The sequence below is a fragment of the Anser anser genome, assembly GCF_964211835.1.
Source record: "Anser anser genome assembly, chromosome: 3".
NCBI lineage: Eukaryota > Metazoa > Chordata > Aves > Anseriformes > Anatidae > Anser > Anser anser.
In genome coordinates, this window is record NC_139722.1 from 26,570,896 (window position 1) to 26,584,492 (window position 13,597).

General features: G+C 38.6%; 1 protein-coding gene across 35 annotated transcripts in view; it reads right to left on the bottom strand.

Annotated features, from left to right (window-relative positions):
• LOC310897568 (dystonin-like) overlaps positions 1-13,597 on the bottom strand; it is a 298,423-nt gene that overhangs the window by 16,691 nt on the left and 268,135 nt on the right. For all 35 annotated transcript variants that reach the window (XM_083831325.1, XM_083831319.1, XM_083831327.1 and 32 more), the window contains 7 exons: positions 9,322-9,491; positions 8,613-8,772; positions 6,950-7,144; positions 5,630-5,758; positions 1,983-2,126; positions 934-1,122; positions 53-182 (listed from right to left, as the gene is read on the bottom strand). In XM_083831325.1, the coding sequence (XP_083687451.1) occupies positions 53-182; positions 934-1,122; positions 1,983-2,126; positions 5,630-5,758; positions 6,950-7,144; positions 8,613-8,772; positions 9,322-9,491 (1,117 nt within the window). The remainder of the gene's footprint in view (positions 1-52; positions 183-933; positions 1,123-1,982; positions 2,127-5,629; positions 5,759-6,949; positions 7,145-8,612; positions 8,773-9,321; positions 9,492-13,597) is intronic.

Sequence of the window (13,597 nt, forward strand, 5' to 3'; positions counted from 1 at the left end):
GTAGACAGAGCGATGGTGTATATGACCTGCCCCAAAACACTTCATTACTTACTTCCTGCTCTCCCCTTATCAAGGACAGGAATATGAGATTGTACAGGAGTGGGTTCAAGTGCCTTTCTTTTATAGGTCTTTGTAACTTTATCCACATCAGGTTGTTTTCTGGTCATTTCCTCCATGAATGTCTGCAATCAGGTAGAGGTGGTTTTAATTAACAATACACAAAAGTGACCACAAGAATGTAAAACACATACAATATCAAAACACCAAAGTTACAACAACAGCACAGGAAGACTCTAATAATGCCAACTGAACAAAAAAGACAGATGAAATAGAGGTTTTGTAGGTAAAAAATAATACCAAAAAAAACCAGCAGTGTTAGGACCGCTATGCCCTGGCTGTTAAAGGAAGTCTAAATCTATAAACAGTTTGTCAAACTGTGTATGGTGAGATGCTGTACAACACTTTTAACTCAGGAGTACTCCTCTACTGTCCAGACTGCAGCTCACATAAGTGAGATACTGCTGTGCCTAAGCTGGGCTAAGCTTGCAAGTATTCACTGCACCAGCAGCATGCTCTTCATAAATATATTTTAGATAACCAATCAGTAAAGCCACACAGCAACACTACTCCTAAGCCAGCAGCACTACCACATATTTCACATGGTTACTACTATCCCTGTTCTTAAAAGGAGTTATAAGTTTGCTTTTGGAACAATACAGCACTAAATTTTTATTGGTTGTTTTCTCACATCTGTGTTGAATAAGCTCCAAGCATATAGTATATGTAGTGAAGACTCAACTGAGTGTTTGAAAAATGATTCAGTGATTAAGAGAGAAAACAGCTAAGGAGGATTTGCACTTAATTATGAAGCCTAGCTGAACAAGAGCATCTGTTTGAACGTGTAGGACATATATGTCACTTAACATGCCTTACCTGGTGTTCAGCTATAAGTGCTTTAACTTCCTCGATCTCCTGGGGGATAACCTCTTTATCTTTTTCAGTGAGTGTAGTCTCTGCCCACTGCAACCAGGACAGCAAAGCTTCCAGCAGTTCCTGGTTAGCAATAAGTCCAGCCAGAGCTCCTGCCAGTCTTTGTTGATGCTGTTTAGCCCATGCTAATACCTTGATACAAGAACCGACACATCAATATCTGCACATCTGAAATTCTTCAAAATGTATTTAAAATTGCCCTGCTAACCGTAAACCCAAAGCTTCCTCCCAGTGCTGCTGATATTTCAATATCAAAGGTGCTAGGTGTAGTGGCTGACCACTAAATGTGCTAGGCAACTAGAATTTCCAGTTCAACCACATTTTTGCACAAATACTCAGGTCTATGTACTACTACATGCAGGAAATAACACATTCTGGTAAAAGACTAAGAACTTGATCAAACCATACTTATAAGTTGGTAAATCATATAGGATCTGGGGTCTGTCTTCCTCGTGAACACTCCTGAAGCCACACTTTGCTAGCAGCAGTATTTATAAAGTTTTTCTTTAAACTTAATGAACACACAAAAATGCACTTTAGCAACTAAGAGTTTGGTGCACCCTCTGAGACTTACTTGTAGCCACTTGAATGATTTGGAAATCTCCTAGATTAAGAATATGTTGTATTCAAATCCTCCTTAATGCAATTAGAAAATGCTTCAAGTTTGCCTTGTATTTTTTTCCCTTTGTAACTTTTAGATTTCTCTTCCTAGAAACTATTGGCTTTTCTCAGATAGGAAGGGTCAGGCACTATTTCCTTTAATACATACAAACAAAGAAGCTTGACCATCTGCTTTAATTCTTAAAGGCCTATAAGTTTTAAAATAAAACCTGGGGAAGTATGGTATTCACATTCATCATTGTGGGTATTTTAAATGTTTAGTTCTTAACAGCTGGATCATTTCCTCCCAGTATAACTACCATGTTAGTAGTCAGCTATGTTCCAGTCAAAGATGAACTGTTGCAAAGAAGACGGCTTGAGATAGTACTGACCTCTTCAAACCTGGCTCTGATGATTGTTATCCAGTGCTTAATGGTGGTGATGGAGTCTGGGTGGCAGATAGCCAGGATAGCTTCTCCCATACCTGTTGCTTTATTCAGTTCTGCCTTTTTCTCTTCCAGTTTCTTCATAAACTCCTAAATCAGAAGCAACAGTTTCAATTAGGTGTTGGCAAAAGTTGAAAGAGAAATCTGAATAAATTCTGCATAATCTGAAAGGCTCTGGATCAATCAAAGCCTGAACAGATTCAACAGACAAGAGAAAGAAGAGAGAAAAAAAAAAGTTTCGTTTCTTTGAGAAAAGTTAAAAATTGCTCAAAAAGCCTATTCCACACAAAGTATTAAATGAAGCTTTAAAATCTTTACCCCATCTTGCCACTCCACCATACTGTAAGTACTTGAAATACACACGCCCTTATTAAAAAAGAAAGAAAATCACAGCACTTCAGAAGTGCTGTAAATCAGCCATGCAACGGTTAGAATCATTACTGGCAACATTTCAGAAGACTTAGTTTGTCTGTCAGTTACAGTAATTCTTGATAATAAACTATCAGGCTCCTAACAGAGGCTGGAAATGTCCAACTATAATTACATGCTCAGACAAGATGACAGAGGACTTCAGGAGCAGCTATACTAACACAAATATGAAAAACTCAGCAGCCAAAGGGGAGAGACAGAGAGAACAGCGACAGGGACTGTTAATTAACCAGCTGTTTTCAGAGGTTCTGCCATGTGGGAAAAATCTTGTAAAAGCAAAAGGATGTTTACAGCTCTGACCATCCAAGTTCATAGCCATTGATGTTCCTAGGGAGTCTGGCAGAAGAAAGGGTGGCAAGATCAGAACTGAAGTGAGGGGGGAAAAAACAAAAAACTAAAACATTTTCCATCCTTTCTATAGTTCACTTTTTTCTTATTATTACTACAGTGGTTTTACAATTCTGCCTACTTTGTTATGTCTAAACGTTGCGTAAGTTTGCATGTCTATGTGAGCACTGAAACTGCCAACTACTCTCAGTGCCTGTTGGAATTGTTTTTATTTATATTTTAAGATCTTTAATTGGGCTACAGAATAGAAGCATGTCTCTGAAAGTTTAACTTAACTCTCTTTCTCTCCCCCAGTATGGGTTATTTTAGATTCCAGAAATTAATGATCAACCAAGCCAGATCTTAGAAAATTCAAAGTCACCAGAACATTGTAAAAACAGCTTCTACAAGTCGTAATTACATTATCCTGTGCCACTACAAATTAACTATGAAAATATCATGAAATAAAAGTGTAAAAAAATCTCTTGTACCTTGTTCTAAATGCCTGGAATAGGTAGGCTGTGTATACAGGGATTCATTACTAAGTAATTTTGAGTTAAGTTTAATGTCAGAGTTTAAGACTCAATCACAATAGCAGTCCTCTCACAAAACCCCGTGAGTTCTTACAGTATTTCAGCTCAAAATGGGTTTGAAAAAGTTGAGGTGGACTGTCGTGACAGATTACCAAAATAAACAGGGGCCAGGAGGAAAGCAGGCAATAGCAACACTTGTTTTCCCTGCACAATTCAATCTCACAGTCTGCAACACACGTTAAGCTTTCCCTTGATATTAAGCTTTCCCTTGGTAAAGGATACCAATTGTATCGAACTCTGTGGCAGTCCAGTGATACAGACACATTTACACGAGAGGAGATGGGATCCTCCTTACTAACTAATGCAGGGCATTACCTCGCTACACCTTTCAGTCCCTGGAGACAATGGTGAGTGACTTATCTCACTGGCTGAGATAAGTAGAAATCATTAAATGATTTGCAGTGTTCAAGGAAAAAAACAAACAACACCAAGTAATGGGCATAAAGATAGACTATTTGGATAAAATATGTTAATGAAGAAGCCTTTCAAGAGGTAGCTGCATACAAATGCATTAAAACTATTTTCCAAGAATCACAGAGTAATAAAAAGAAGATACATTTCATATTTAGGCAAACAATATCATAGTAATCTAGTCTATTTTTAGATTAATATTACAGCATAATAATACAGACATGTAGTATGATACTGGTTTTAAACACCATTTTCCTTTTTGTTTCCTCCTTAAAAGCTAATGTGAATAAGCTTACGAGCAGAGACCACACATTCAAGCAGGACTTCTCACATACATGCTTACTGAGTGGCAAAGAAGCAGTGCCACAATCTTCCTTAGATTGACAATTTCTGCATTTCTATTATTTGGCCTTTAAAAAAGAAAATGTGGTTGGCAGAACTTCTTCTAAAGTCTACCAGAAGATTTTAAGTATCGTGCGGTCACATCTAACGCTGAGGTTGGTTGCGTTGTTCTAGTGATTATTCTCCCCAGCTGGACAGGGTTTCTCAGAGACAAACTCTGCTTTGGTTTGAGGCTCAAAGTTAGGCTTCAGTTTTGGCAGCACGATTTCAAGCTTTTGTACAGAAATATTTTGTTAATTAGTCTACATTGCAAAGGGAGAAATTTAACACTCCATTACCACCAGTGTGTTTTTTTTTTTCTCATGTTTCAGTTTTCTAACTAAGATTTCATTCAGCTTTTTCCTCTGTACTAAGACAACCAAAAAATGTAGCAATGTGGAGGAAAGGCAGCTAACAGACCAATTTAGTTGCATCAGAGAGTGCGTTGCTACTGCCAACTTCCCCACATGGGCATACACTGGCATCTACATGTTTGCCAGCTAAAGAGTAGCACCCAGTTTTCAGGGCCCTAAATTAAGTCCGAAAACTTCTTCAAAACGTATGCTGCTGCAATATGAATACCTTCAAAATTACCTATTAAGAACAGTTAGGCAGTCATATTCTGCGTGCGCTCAGTGTACTGCTGTTCCCAAACTCAAATTGAACAGGATGCTTTTCCACTCTTCATTCCCTAAGTTTATAATGGTTACAACTTTCTTCATGGCATTAACAAACAAATCCATTATTATTATAATCTGGTCTGTAACATCATATGTGATTTTATTTTCACTTTACATTCTTTGTATTATTACTACTGCACTTAAAAGTTTTGCATGAAAAATGCCTACGTGTAAGAGAGGGAAAATACGAACTCTCATTTCTTTAGTTAGGCTCCCGACTTAGCCATTTTCCCATTTCATTACTGCAAAATCAGTTTGGTGACCTGTAATCTAGTATCTGCAGTACCTAATGCACTGCAATATTTCAGTACCTAATGTACATGAGGCATGACAGCATGCTGTTTCACCGTGACAGGAGGTTAATGGATGACAACATCATTCTGCTGACATTTACAAATGACCTTGAAAGTATGTGGTCTTCTTAGCTCAATGGTGCTAAGAAGACGGATATACTTTTGCTATCGTAACAGCCCGTGTTAGAATTGTCAGGCAGCACATATTCCAGAGGTTTTGAATTTATCTCTAAATGATTACAGCAACTTCCATAATGCCCGTTATTTTCATAACAAGCGAATATGACTCATACAACAGCACAACACAAGAATGGGCACCAAACTGTCAAATTCATTCAATTTCTAACTTCTCAATAGAAAGAGTTGCAAAAACAAACCTTGGATGCTGGATATGATTACATGAGGTAAACTTTGCCTCCTTTCCTTTACATTCTAGTAGAGTATTAGAACAAAGAGACCCTCTTCACTTTCTTACTTACCCTGTGCTGGTCTATCAGGGTACGCAAGGCCTCTTCATCATCTGGAAGGACGCCGTGGAAGCGAAGAGCCTGCTCAGCCTCTGCCAGCCACTCCAAGAGGACATGAACAACAGAGTGGAATTCCTCTGCCTGTTAAACACAAGAAGTCACGGTCACTGATGAGGGGACCTGACAGACACACTGCAGCTTACACAAGGAGACTGAGCCCAGATTTGGAGCCATTAATCATGCAGCAGTACTGGCACATTAACTTTCCATTAAAAAGTCAGTGATATACGGTACTACATTTTCATAACCGTAAAAATATCTCATGCTTCCCAAAAAATTATAGGAAGCCTAAAAGCCTGCTCATGCTTTTAGCTATCTGATTTATAGTGTATTTGCAGCTCAGTTGAGAATGTCATGCCTTTATGCTGACAAATTACATGGGACGTGCTTTCATGGACCAGCTGGAGAGATGAGAACTGTATTTTCTGCAGAGCCTAAATCACTGGTTAAGCAAAATTAACCGAGCGCCTGTTGGTGACTGACCCTTTCAAGACTGGAAAGAACAAGAAAGTCGCACCTTTGGGCACAGCCACATTCAGACACAATCAGTGTTTGACATAGCTCAGAGCTGTTCCTACTGAGATACCAGGCAGCAGGGGGAACACGGTACCCTGGGAAAAGCGGGGCAGGAATTCTGTACACAGTGGATACATCACTGTTACTGGAACCCCAAGCTAGCATCAACCCAAGCTGTATGTCTGCATGAGCAGTGCAGACGTAGGATCTCAGGTCTGCAACCAATACAGACGGACCTATTCATCTGGGACTGGTACCTGCCAATACTGACATGCATAGACTATTCTAGTTCTTGAGTGCACTCAGCAGGGCTCAATTTCTTCTGTAATTGTGCCAATGTAAACATGTTTCTAGTATATAAATTTACTTCTTTCTAATAAGGCACAAAGGGCGTAAGTATGACTGCAATCTCCAGCTTCCTGTGAGGGGGTCATAGTTCTTAATCAAACTTCATGCTTGTCTGTAACTTCAGTGATTTCCTTAGATGGTAAGGTTTTTGAAACATTTGGTTTTTATTTGTGGTATAGACTACTACTAATAGTAATAATAAGTACCAACAGGTATTATTTATGTGTTGTGGTAAAGGGGCAAAGACAAGGTAAACAATGCATGAACAAGAAAATGAATGTTTTCAAATGAAATTAAATGAAATGGAATGACATGAAGTGAAAATGAAATGAATTTTTTTCAACTACACTGTGCAGTATTTTCTCTGCTTCTCACACAGAAGACGTGGAATCAGCAGCACTCTTTTACCTGTCGGAGAGCCTGTTCCAATCGCGTTTGCTTGGATACTGACAGGGCACAAACTGTCTCCCAGCGAGTGCTTAGCTCCTGCATTTGGACTTTGACCCAGGAGGAGTCATCACGACTGCCTTCTATCAGCTCTCGGGCAGAGCGCTTCAGAGCCTGGACACTGCTCGTTCTTTTTCCCAGTTCCTTCTGGAAAACCTAGGACCACCAAATACATTTGGAATGTTTAAATCATTAATGTAATTATTATAGATAATAATAACAACTGTAGAAAATAACAAAAAAACAGCCTACTGCTTATAAGAAGAAATCAAAATATGCATTTAGTTCAGTCCATGTACAAGTGACACAATGCACAAGTTCTGCTCATTATATTTCCTATGAAGATATTTACACACTGGAATATAGTAGGGAAATGTCAGGCAGATCCTGGGAACAACGCATCCTGATGCAATGCATGGGAAATCTAGCCTTCTTACCACACTGGCTTTAAACTCTTTATCAGAGCAATTGATCTGACACAGTGATGAATGTGCAAGACTGCCACAGCACAAAAAGATCAGATAAAATGCTAACAATCAAGGAGAAGGTTGAAAAATCATAAAAACAGAAATAAAACCTCATCTGGGGGTCAGACTGTAGGACTATAAATCTGTACATATTCATATATTTATGTGAGAGTATGCTCACATTCATGGCTGGAACAAGCTCCATTTTCACAAAGGAGCCTCTTAAAAGGAAATAAGACAATACGGAAATTGCAAATATTGTACCACTGACTACGATGTAGTTATGTTATCCACTTGGACTTCAGAAGCAATTCCAGCACATTTCAGGCTAGTTTTTACAGATAAACTGTGTTTCCAAATACTTTCTTTCCTCAAAAGAGACAAAGTTGTCTTCTCACCAAGCAGTGCTTGGATACTGGAAGTCACTGGTGGAAGAACAGGGAGACCTTCATCCTGTAAGCCTCCCAGACCCCAGAGCTCTGACTGTGTCAATACTAGTAACTTCAACAGCCATTTCTTCTGACGTACTGAACTGGAACTGCAGAACTGCGATTCAGAGGCGCAGTCCTAGACCCCCTGTATGCTCCCTTCTCCAGAGACACTTCGCTGACAACATGCTGCAGCCAATGTAGGTTTCCTGGGATGGAATCTGGTTGTGTACACCCATGCAATGCTTAAGTTGTGCAACTGCTTTTCTCTGTGAATATACAGCAGCTCAGCAGGTTTGAAATGCTCACTGCTGCCTTTTCAGAAAGGCTGCTGGAGTCACAACAACTGCACTGGACATTTGGTTAGCAGATGTACTGAATAAAACCCTTTCTCTTCTTCCCCAAAAGATTTCCAGTAAAATCAATTTTGACACTTCTTTCCATATACACACATTCATAAATGCACAGTTGTGCTTTTTGACATGTTCATAAATATACAAGATAGCAGCATTAAATTGAATATCTCAAAGCTAATTGGTGCCAATGAGTTATTAACAGGTTTTTTGCTTCCAAGTCTGTTTTATAGCATTTTCCATTGTCAACATGTTTATGTCATAAATATATTCCATGTTTCTAAAATTACAGAATAGCCAAAAAATGAATTAGCATTAAAAGACTACACTTATGAGCAGTCTAGTAATTAAAAAAGGAGAGTATATTTGGAATTACCTTGTGATTGTCAATCAGGTTCATCACTAAATCAATGTCTCCATGTACCGGCTGATCTTCTGCTAGCTGGGGTTCAATTTTGTATAACCAATCAATGAGAGCTTGCAGAGCATCAGTAAATTGCCCTGAAAATAACAGGGCTTCCTCTAGTTTATTTTGTCTGGGAAGAAGAAATGAACACAAGAAGAAGAATAAACTTAGTTAAAAATCATAAGGAAAAAAAGTTTTAGCATAAAATGATAACAAACGAGCTTTAAATCAGTGTTTCCCCTTTTTAAATAGCAGGGGAAAAAAATGAAAGCTTAGGTCTGCAGTGGGATGAACACAGTGCTTCTCTGGGCTCTGAACTGTCATAGGCAATGTACACGTTCTGCTGTCTCCAAAAGAGGCAACATTCTCCTGGCTTCCCCATGCTACCCTCAGACACCGTGGCTCCTGAGGGAGACACGTAGGAGACACCGCTCAAGTGGGAATTTACCAATTAGGTTAATGGGGCTTTATCCAGTCTGCACTGACCAGCACAAAGCAGGTTCCTGAAACAGATGAGGAACTCTCATCTGTTCCTCTCCCCCTCCCTCCCACTCTTGATTATGAGACACGCTAGCCACTCTGGTTTTACTTTTGTGCAACAGAAGCCAGAACAGAAGCCAGAAGAATTCTTGTAAGCCTTATTCTTATCTGCTGAATAATTAGATTGGCTTTCATTTACCTTTCTACTGATTTTCCACAAATTGTGTCCCATTTATCCCTTAGCTCACTCAGCATATCATCAAGTTTCAGATTGTCATCAGCCAAAGTAGTTTTCTCTTTCAAGGAGCGTCCAGTCCTGTTTGTGGTATCATATACAGAGTGTTTGGCACCAAGAGATTTCTGGAATTCCTATAAACATGGAAGAAAAAGAAAACATCCATATAGCAACAACTGCTTACAGTCCACAGTTAATCAAATTTTGCCATATTATTTGCAATGTAAATAATAAATGTTGCTGCAAGAAAATGTTAAGCTTAATACAAAGTTTTTAGTTTGCTAGTGCCATAGCGCAGCTGCAATTATACAGAGCCTGATGCTAGCTGAGGCCACGCTTCATCCCTCTCTGGGAATAGAAACAGCTCTACACCTACAGGAACAACTCTAGGAAACTCCTCCCCTCCATGAGTGATTGTTCCTGTCTTACCGTAATTCCTAAAACCTAAATTTCAGTAAGAGGCTGAGTTGACTGTTCAGAAGAATGTGAAAAGACTTCTAGTCTGGGAACTATGAACTGAGCACTCTTCATACTAAATTTATATATTTTAAGATTTCAAAGTAGTCTAGAGCACCCTGGAGGCTACAAACATTACTCTGTTTTATCTCAGTGTGGACAAGACAAAATGGGGAACTATCCATGAGCATTTAACCTTCCTAAGACTGAAGCCTACTACAATTGGGAAGAACTGTATGCCAAAATTATACAGATCTAGGTACAAGAAGCAGCCAGACGGCATCCCAGATAACACGGTTTGGGCTGGAAGTCATGATCACAAACAGGTTACTGTAATCTAGGAACTCTGGAAGATGATGGTGACACAGCAGCTGCATTTGCCTGCCTGCTCTGATAGCTCCTTCTGCACAGAGCTTCCAGAAGCTTTGCACAGGCACAGAGGAACACGAAGAAACTTCTGATACCAGCAGAGAAGTCAACAGAATGACAGAGTAAATAATGAAATAAATGAACACTACCAAAAGATAAAGCTCTACACAGTAGTTTTTGAATGGTAGTAATGCCTGAAGTGCTTTAATTCACACCTTCATGAACTGCTAGTAGGAAACCAGTATAGCAAAAAATCCAAACATCGCTTTAGGAGCTTCACATATATAAAATTTAATAAATATCTTTTTTTTTTACTTACGAAAAACAACAACAAAAAAAGGAACGAAAAAATATCAGGCCAAAAGAGTTTTTGCTCAATGTTTGCTAAAATGGATTTTCACCTGATTCTCAGAGCAATGTTTAATATCATAAAATCCAGCATGGAAAGATTACCACTTAAAACTCTTCGTAATTCCTAAGGGCACATAAAGATTGCAAAGACTTCACATGGTCACTGCCAGCACATGCACGACTGCTCATCTCCAACTTGCAAGCTGTTCCCAGCTGGTGCTCTGCACCAGCCTGTGCTGTGGTAGCTCATGCCTCTTTCACCAGCTTTCCTATCTGTTCACACAGTCATCTACTCATTTTAGATGTGAATTCATGTCAGGGAAAGCTTAGGTGCAGTGGAGGTGTGGGAAGTACGAATAGGTAGGCCTTGGATTATGACACGGGGATGATATGCTAACTTTACCTAGGGTGATTCAAGGTTCCTTACTTAAATCTTACTCAATATTTTGCACTGCACTGTCCTGATTTTATGGTTATTTCAGGATCCAGAGGGAACTGAGGATTAGAATCTATCAAAAAAAAATCAGCATTTGTTTTGTAATCGAGTATCTCCCTATTGTCCTTTAATTTTCCTCATATAAAACAAGGAATCGTGTTTTAAGAAAGAATACAAACACCACTGTCAACCTAGAACTACTATAAAAATAAAAAGCCTTTTCAAAATTAAAATAACCAGATTCTTATAAGAGTTTCTTCAAAACAAATGACGCACATGTTAGTGCTCCCGTTGTTTGATGGGGCTCATTAACTACTTAAAGCTACACGCACAATGTTTCTTGATTTGCACAAAGAAACACAATGAAATTGTTGTCAGAGGAGGAGCATACATTAAAAACAGATTTAAAGGTGAACAAAGGGTTACAGTCAATTCACTTTTTGAGACACTGCACACTCTGTACCAAATCTACTTTCATTTGATTTCACAGAGGTATTAACTGAGAGTAGATTTTGGTTTAAGACATTGCAGCTGCCAAGAGCAGACAGGTAAGATGAATGAAATCTCAATAATTAATTATTTACCTTCTTCTAATGAAGACAGGACCATACAGATAAAATTAGTTAGGTTCACATAAATGTACTGTAAGGAACATTCAGCATTAGCGTAGGAATGGATTGGCTATCCTAGTAAGGGATTTTCCACTCCTGACTTCTAAAAATGAGGAAAAATTGCAGATAAACAGACCATGAATAACCCCCCAAAAGTCCCTGGCAATGCACTAGATATGACCGAGAGAGAAAACATATCTTGGCTTTTCTCTTTCGGGGCATTTTTTTTTTGGCAGTAACAACTGGCAAAGAGCAAGTCCAAATCATTGCTTACAGCACACGCAGAGCACACATTCGGTTTAGATAGTAAAATCACTAACTAAATGGAGCAAGGAAACCTTCAAGGCTGGACAGAAAAGACAAAGACAGACAAAAGAGGGTAGATGTGGGAGTGGAAGGAAAGGATTCAAAATACAAGGAAGGACATTGCAGTGTTGGGAGGTTTGACAGCTCATTAAAAAACAATTGAGTTGATTTCTGGGGGTGGGGGGGGTTGTTTGAAGTTTAAAGTCACAGAGTTCACCAAACTCCCTCTCTCATACACATTCATCTTTTTCCTCTGAATAACCAGTTTCAATCCTAATGCCCCCGTGCTACATTCCAGCCCACTCCTTATAATAAAGGAGAGTCAAGCAACTTAAGCAGCTATTCTCTGCAGGTATGCTATATGAAAAGAAGCTGGAGAAAATCTGTCACTGAGAGAACTGATGAATCTGACAGCCTGTTTGAGGAAGTTTGGGCTCATAAAATGTACTGCTGTAGGTACAGAGAACAAGTAGGCTATCAAATTTAAAACTTCAGAAGAGAGGAGGAGAATTAAGACAGTGTGTCAATCCCCAGGGCCAAAAAGGACCTCAAAGCTAAGTCACAATGTGTTCACCATATTTGTGAGGAGTTTGAACTTTATATAATAAAGAAGGGAAAAAAAAAGAGTGGAAGGATTAAAAGATTGATATAGTCAGACAATACAAGAAAGAAGATCTTAACAGAGATTTTTCTAAATCCTCAGAGCTGACTTCAAGTTCTGGCAACACCACCTAGCCCAGAACAAACTGAAATTGCAGAGTTAGCATAACAGAATGTTATTGCAGGTTTTATCTAAAAGTTTTAACACCAAATGTAGGTAAAACTATTTTTGTTTGACCTGCAGCCAACTTTCCCATATAAAGTAGAATATTATTATCCTGTTTGATAAAAAATACTTAAATCATCATGGAAGCTGAGAGATGATAAAAATGCGAAGCAGACTGATGCAGTAACCAATCATTAATGCTCAGAGCAAAAACTTATCAGAGATAAAAGCAATCGTGAGAAACTACACACAGAGCGTGTAGAGAGCTGAGATGCAAAACCTTGGGTATATTGTGCAGAATGAAATAATAGGAATAAATGCAGTACACTAAAGTCAACATGAAAAGTGAAAGTAAATATATGCCAAAATCCAGAAAAATAAGTGATCTTACGATACTTTTCTCTGATGAAACTGCTCCAAGATAAATCTTTAGACACAGCCCGTCTCTGAAGATTCTAGAAGTCACCCACTTGATCCTCCCTAATATATTATTTTAGGCTGTTTACAAAAGTAAAAATGAAGTAAAGACCTTTTCTGTCCTTCATTTTTTTCTGTCTGCTATAACTGTAGAGCTTCCTTCACTTTTACATCAACTTTATTTGTTTGAAAAGCCATGTCAATGGCAGAAATTTTTACACTTTCTCCTAAGTAGTTGGGTTTGTGGAAAGGTGGTCCTGGAACTTTTAATCCTATACAGAGAAACTACCTTTTCTACTAACAGTGTCGCTGTACTTTCTGGAGGATTTCATCAATACTTCCACTCAACTTAAAAAGCAGCTGTCGATCAAAATACAAGATTGTTTTTTATTTTTGAGGTTGTCCTGTAGTATTAAAAGGAAAATACCAAACAAAGTAACTGGATGGTAAATCTGTGTTGTAAGGACTGAAAAAAAGCCTATAACCTCTTCAGGGATTCCTCTTCTGAGAGAGTATTACTTTCTTTTT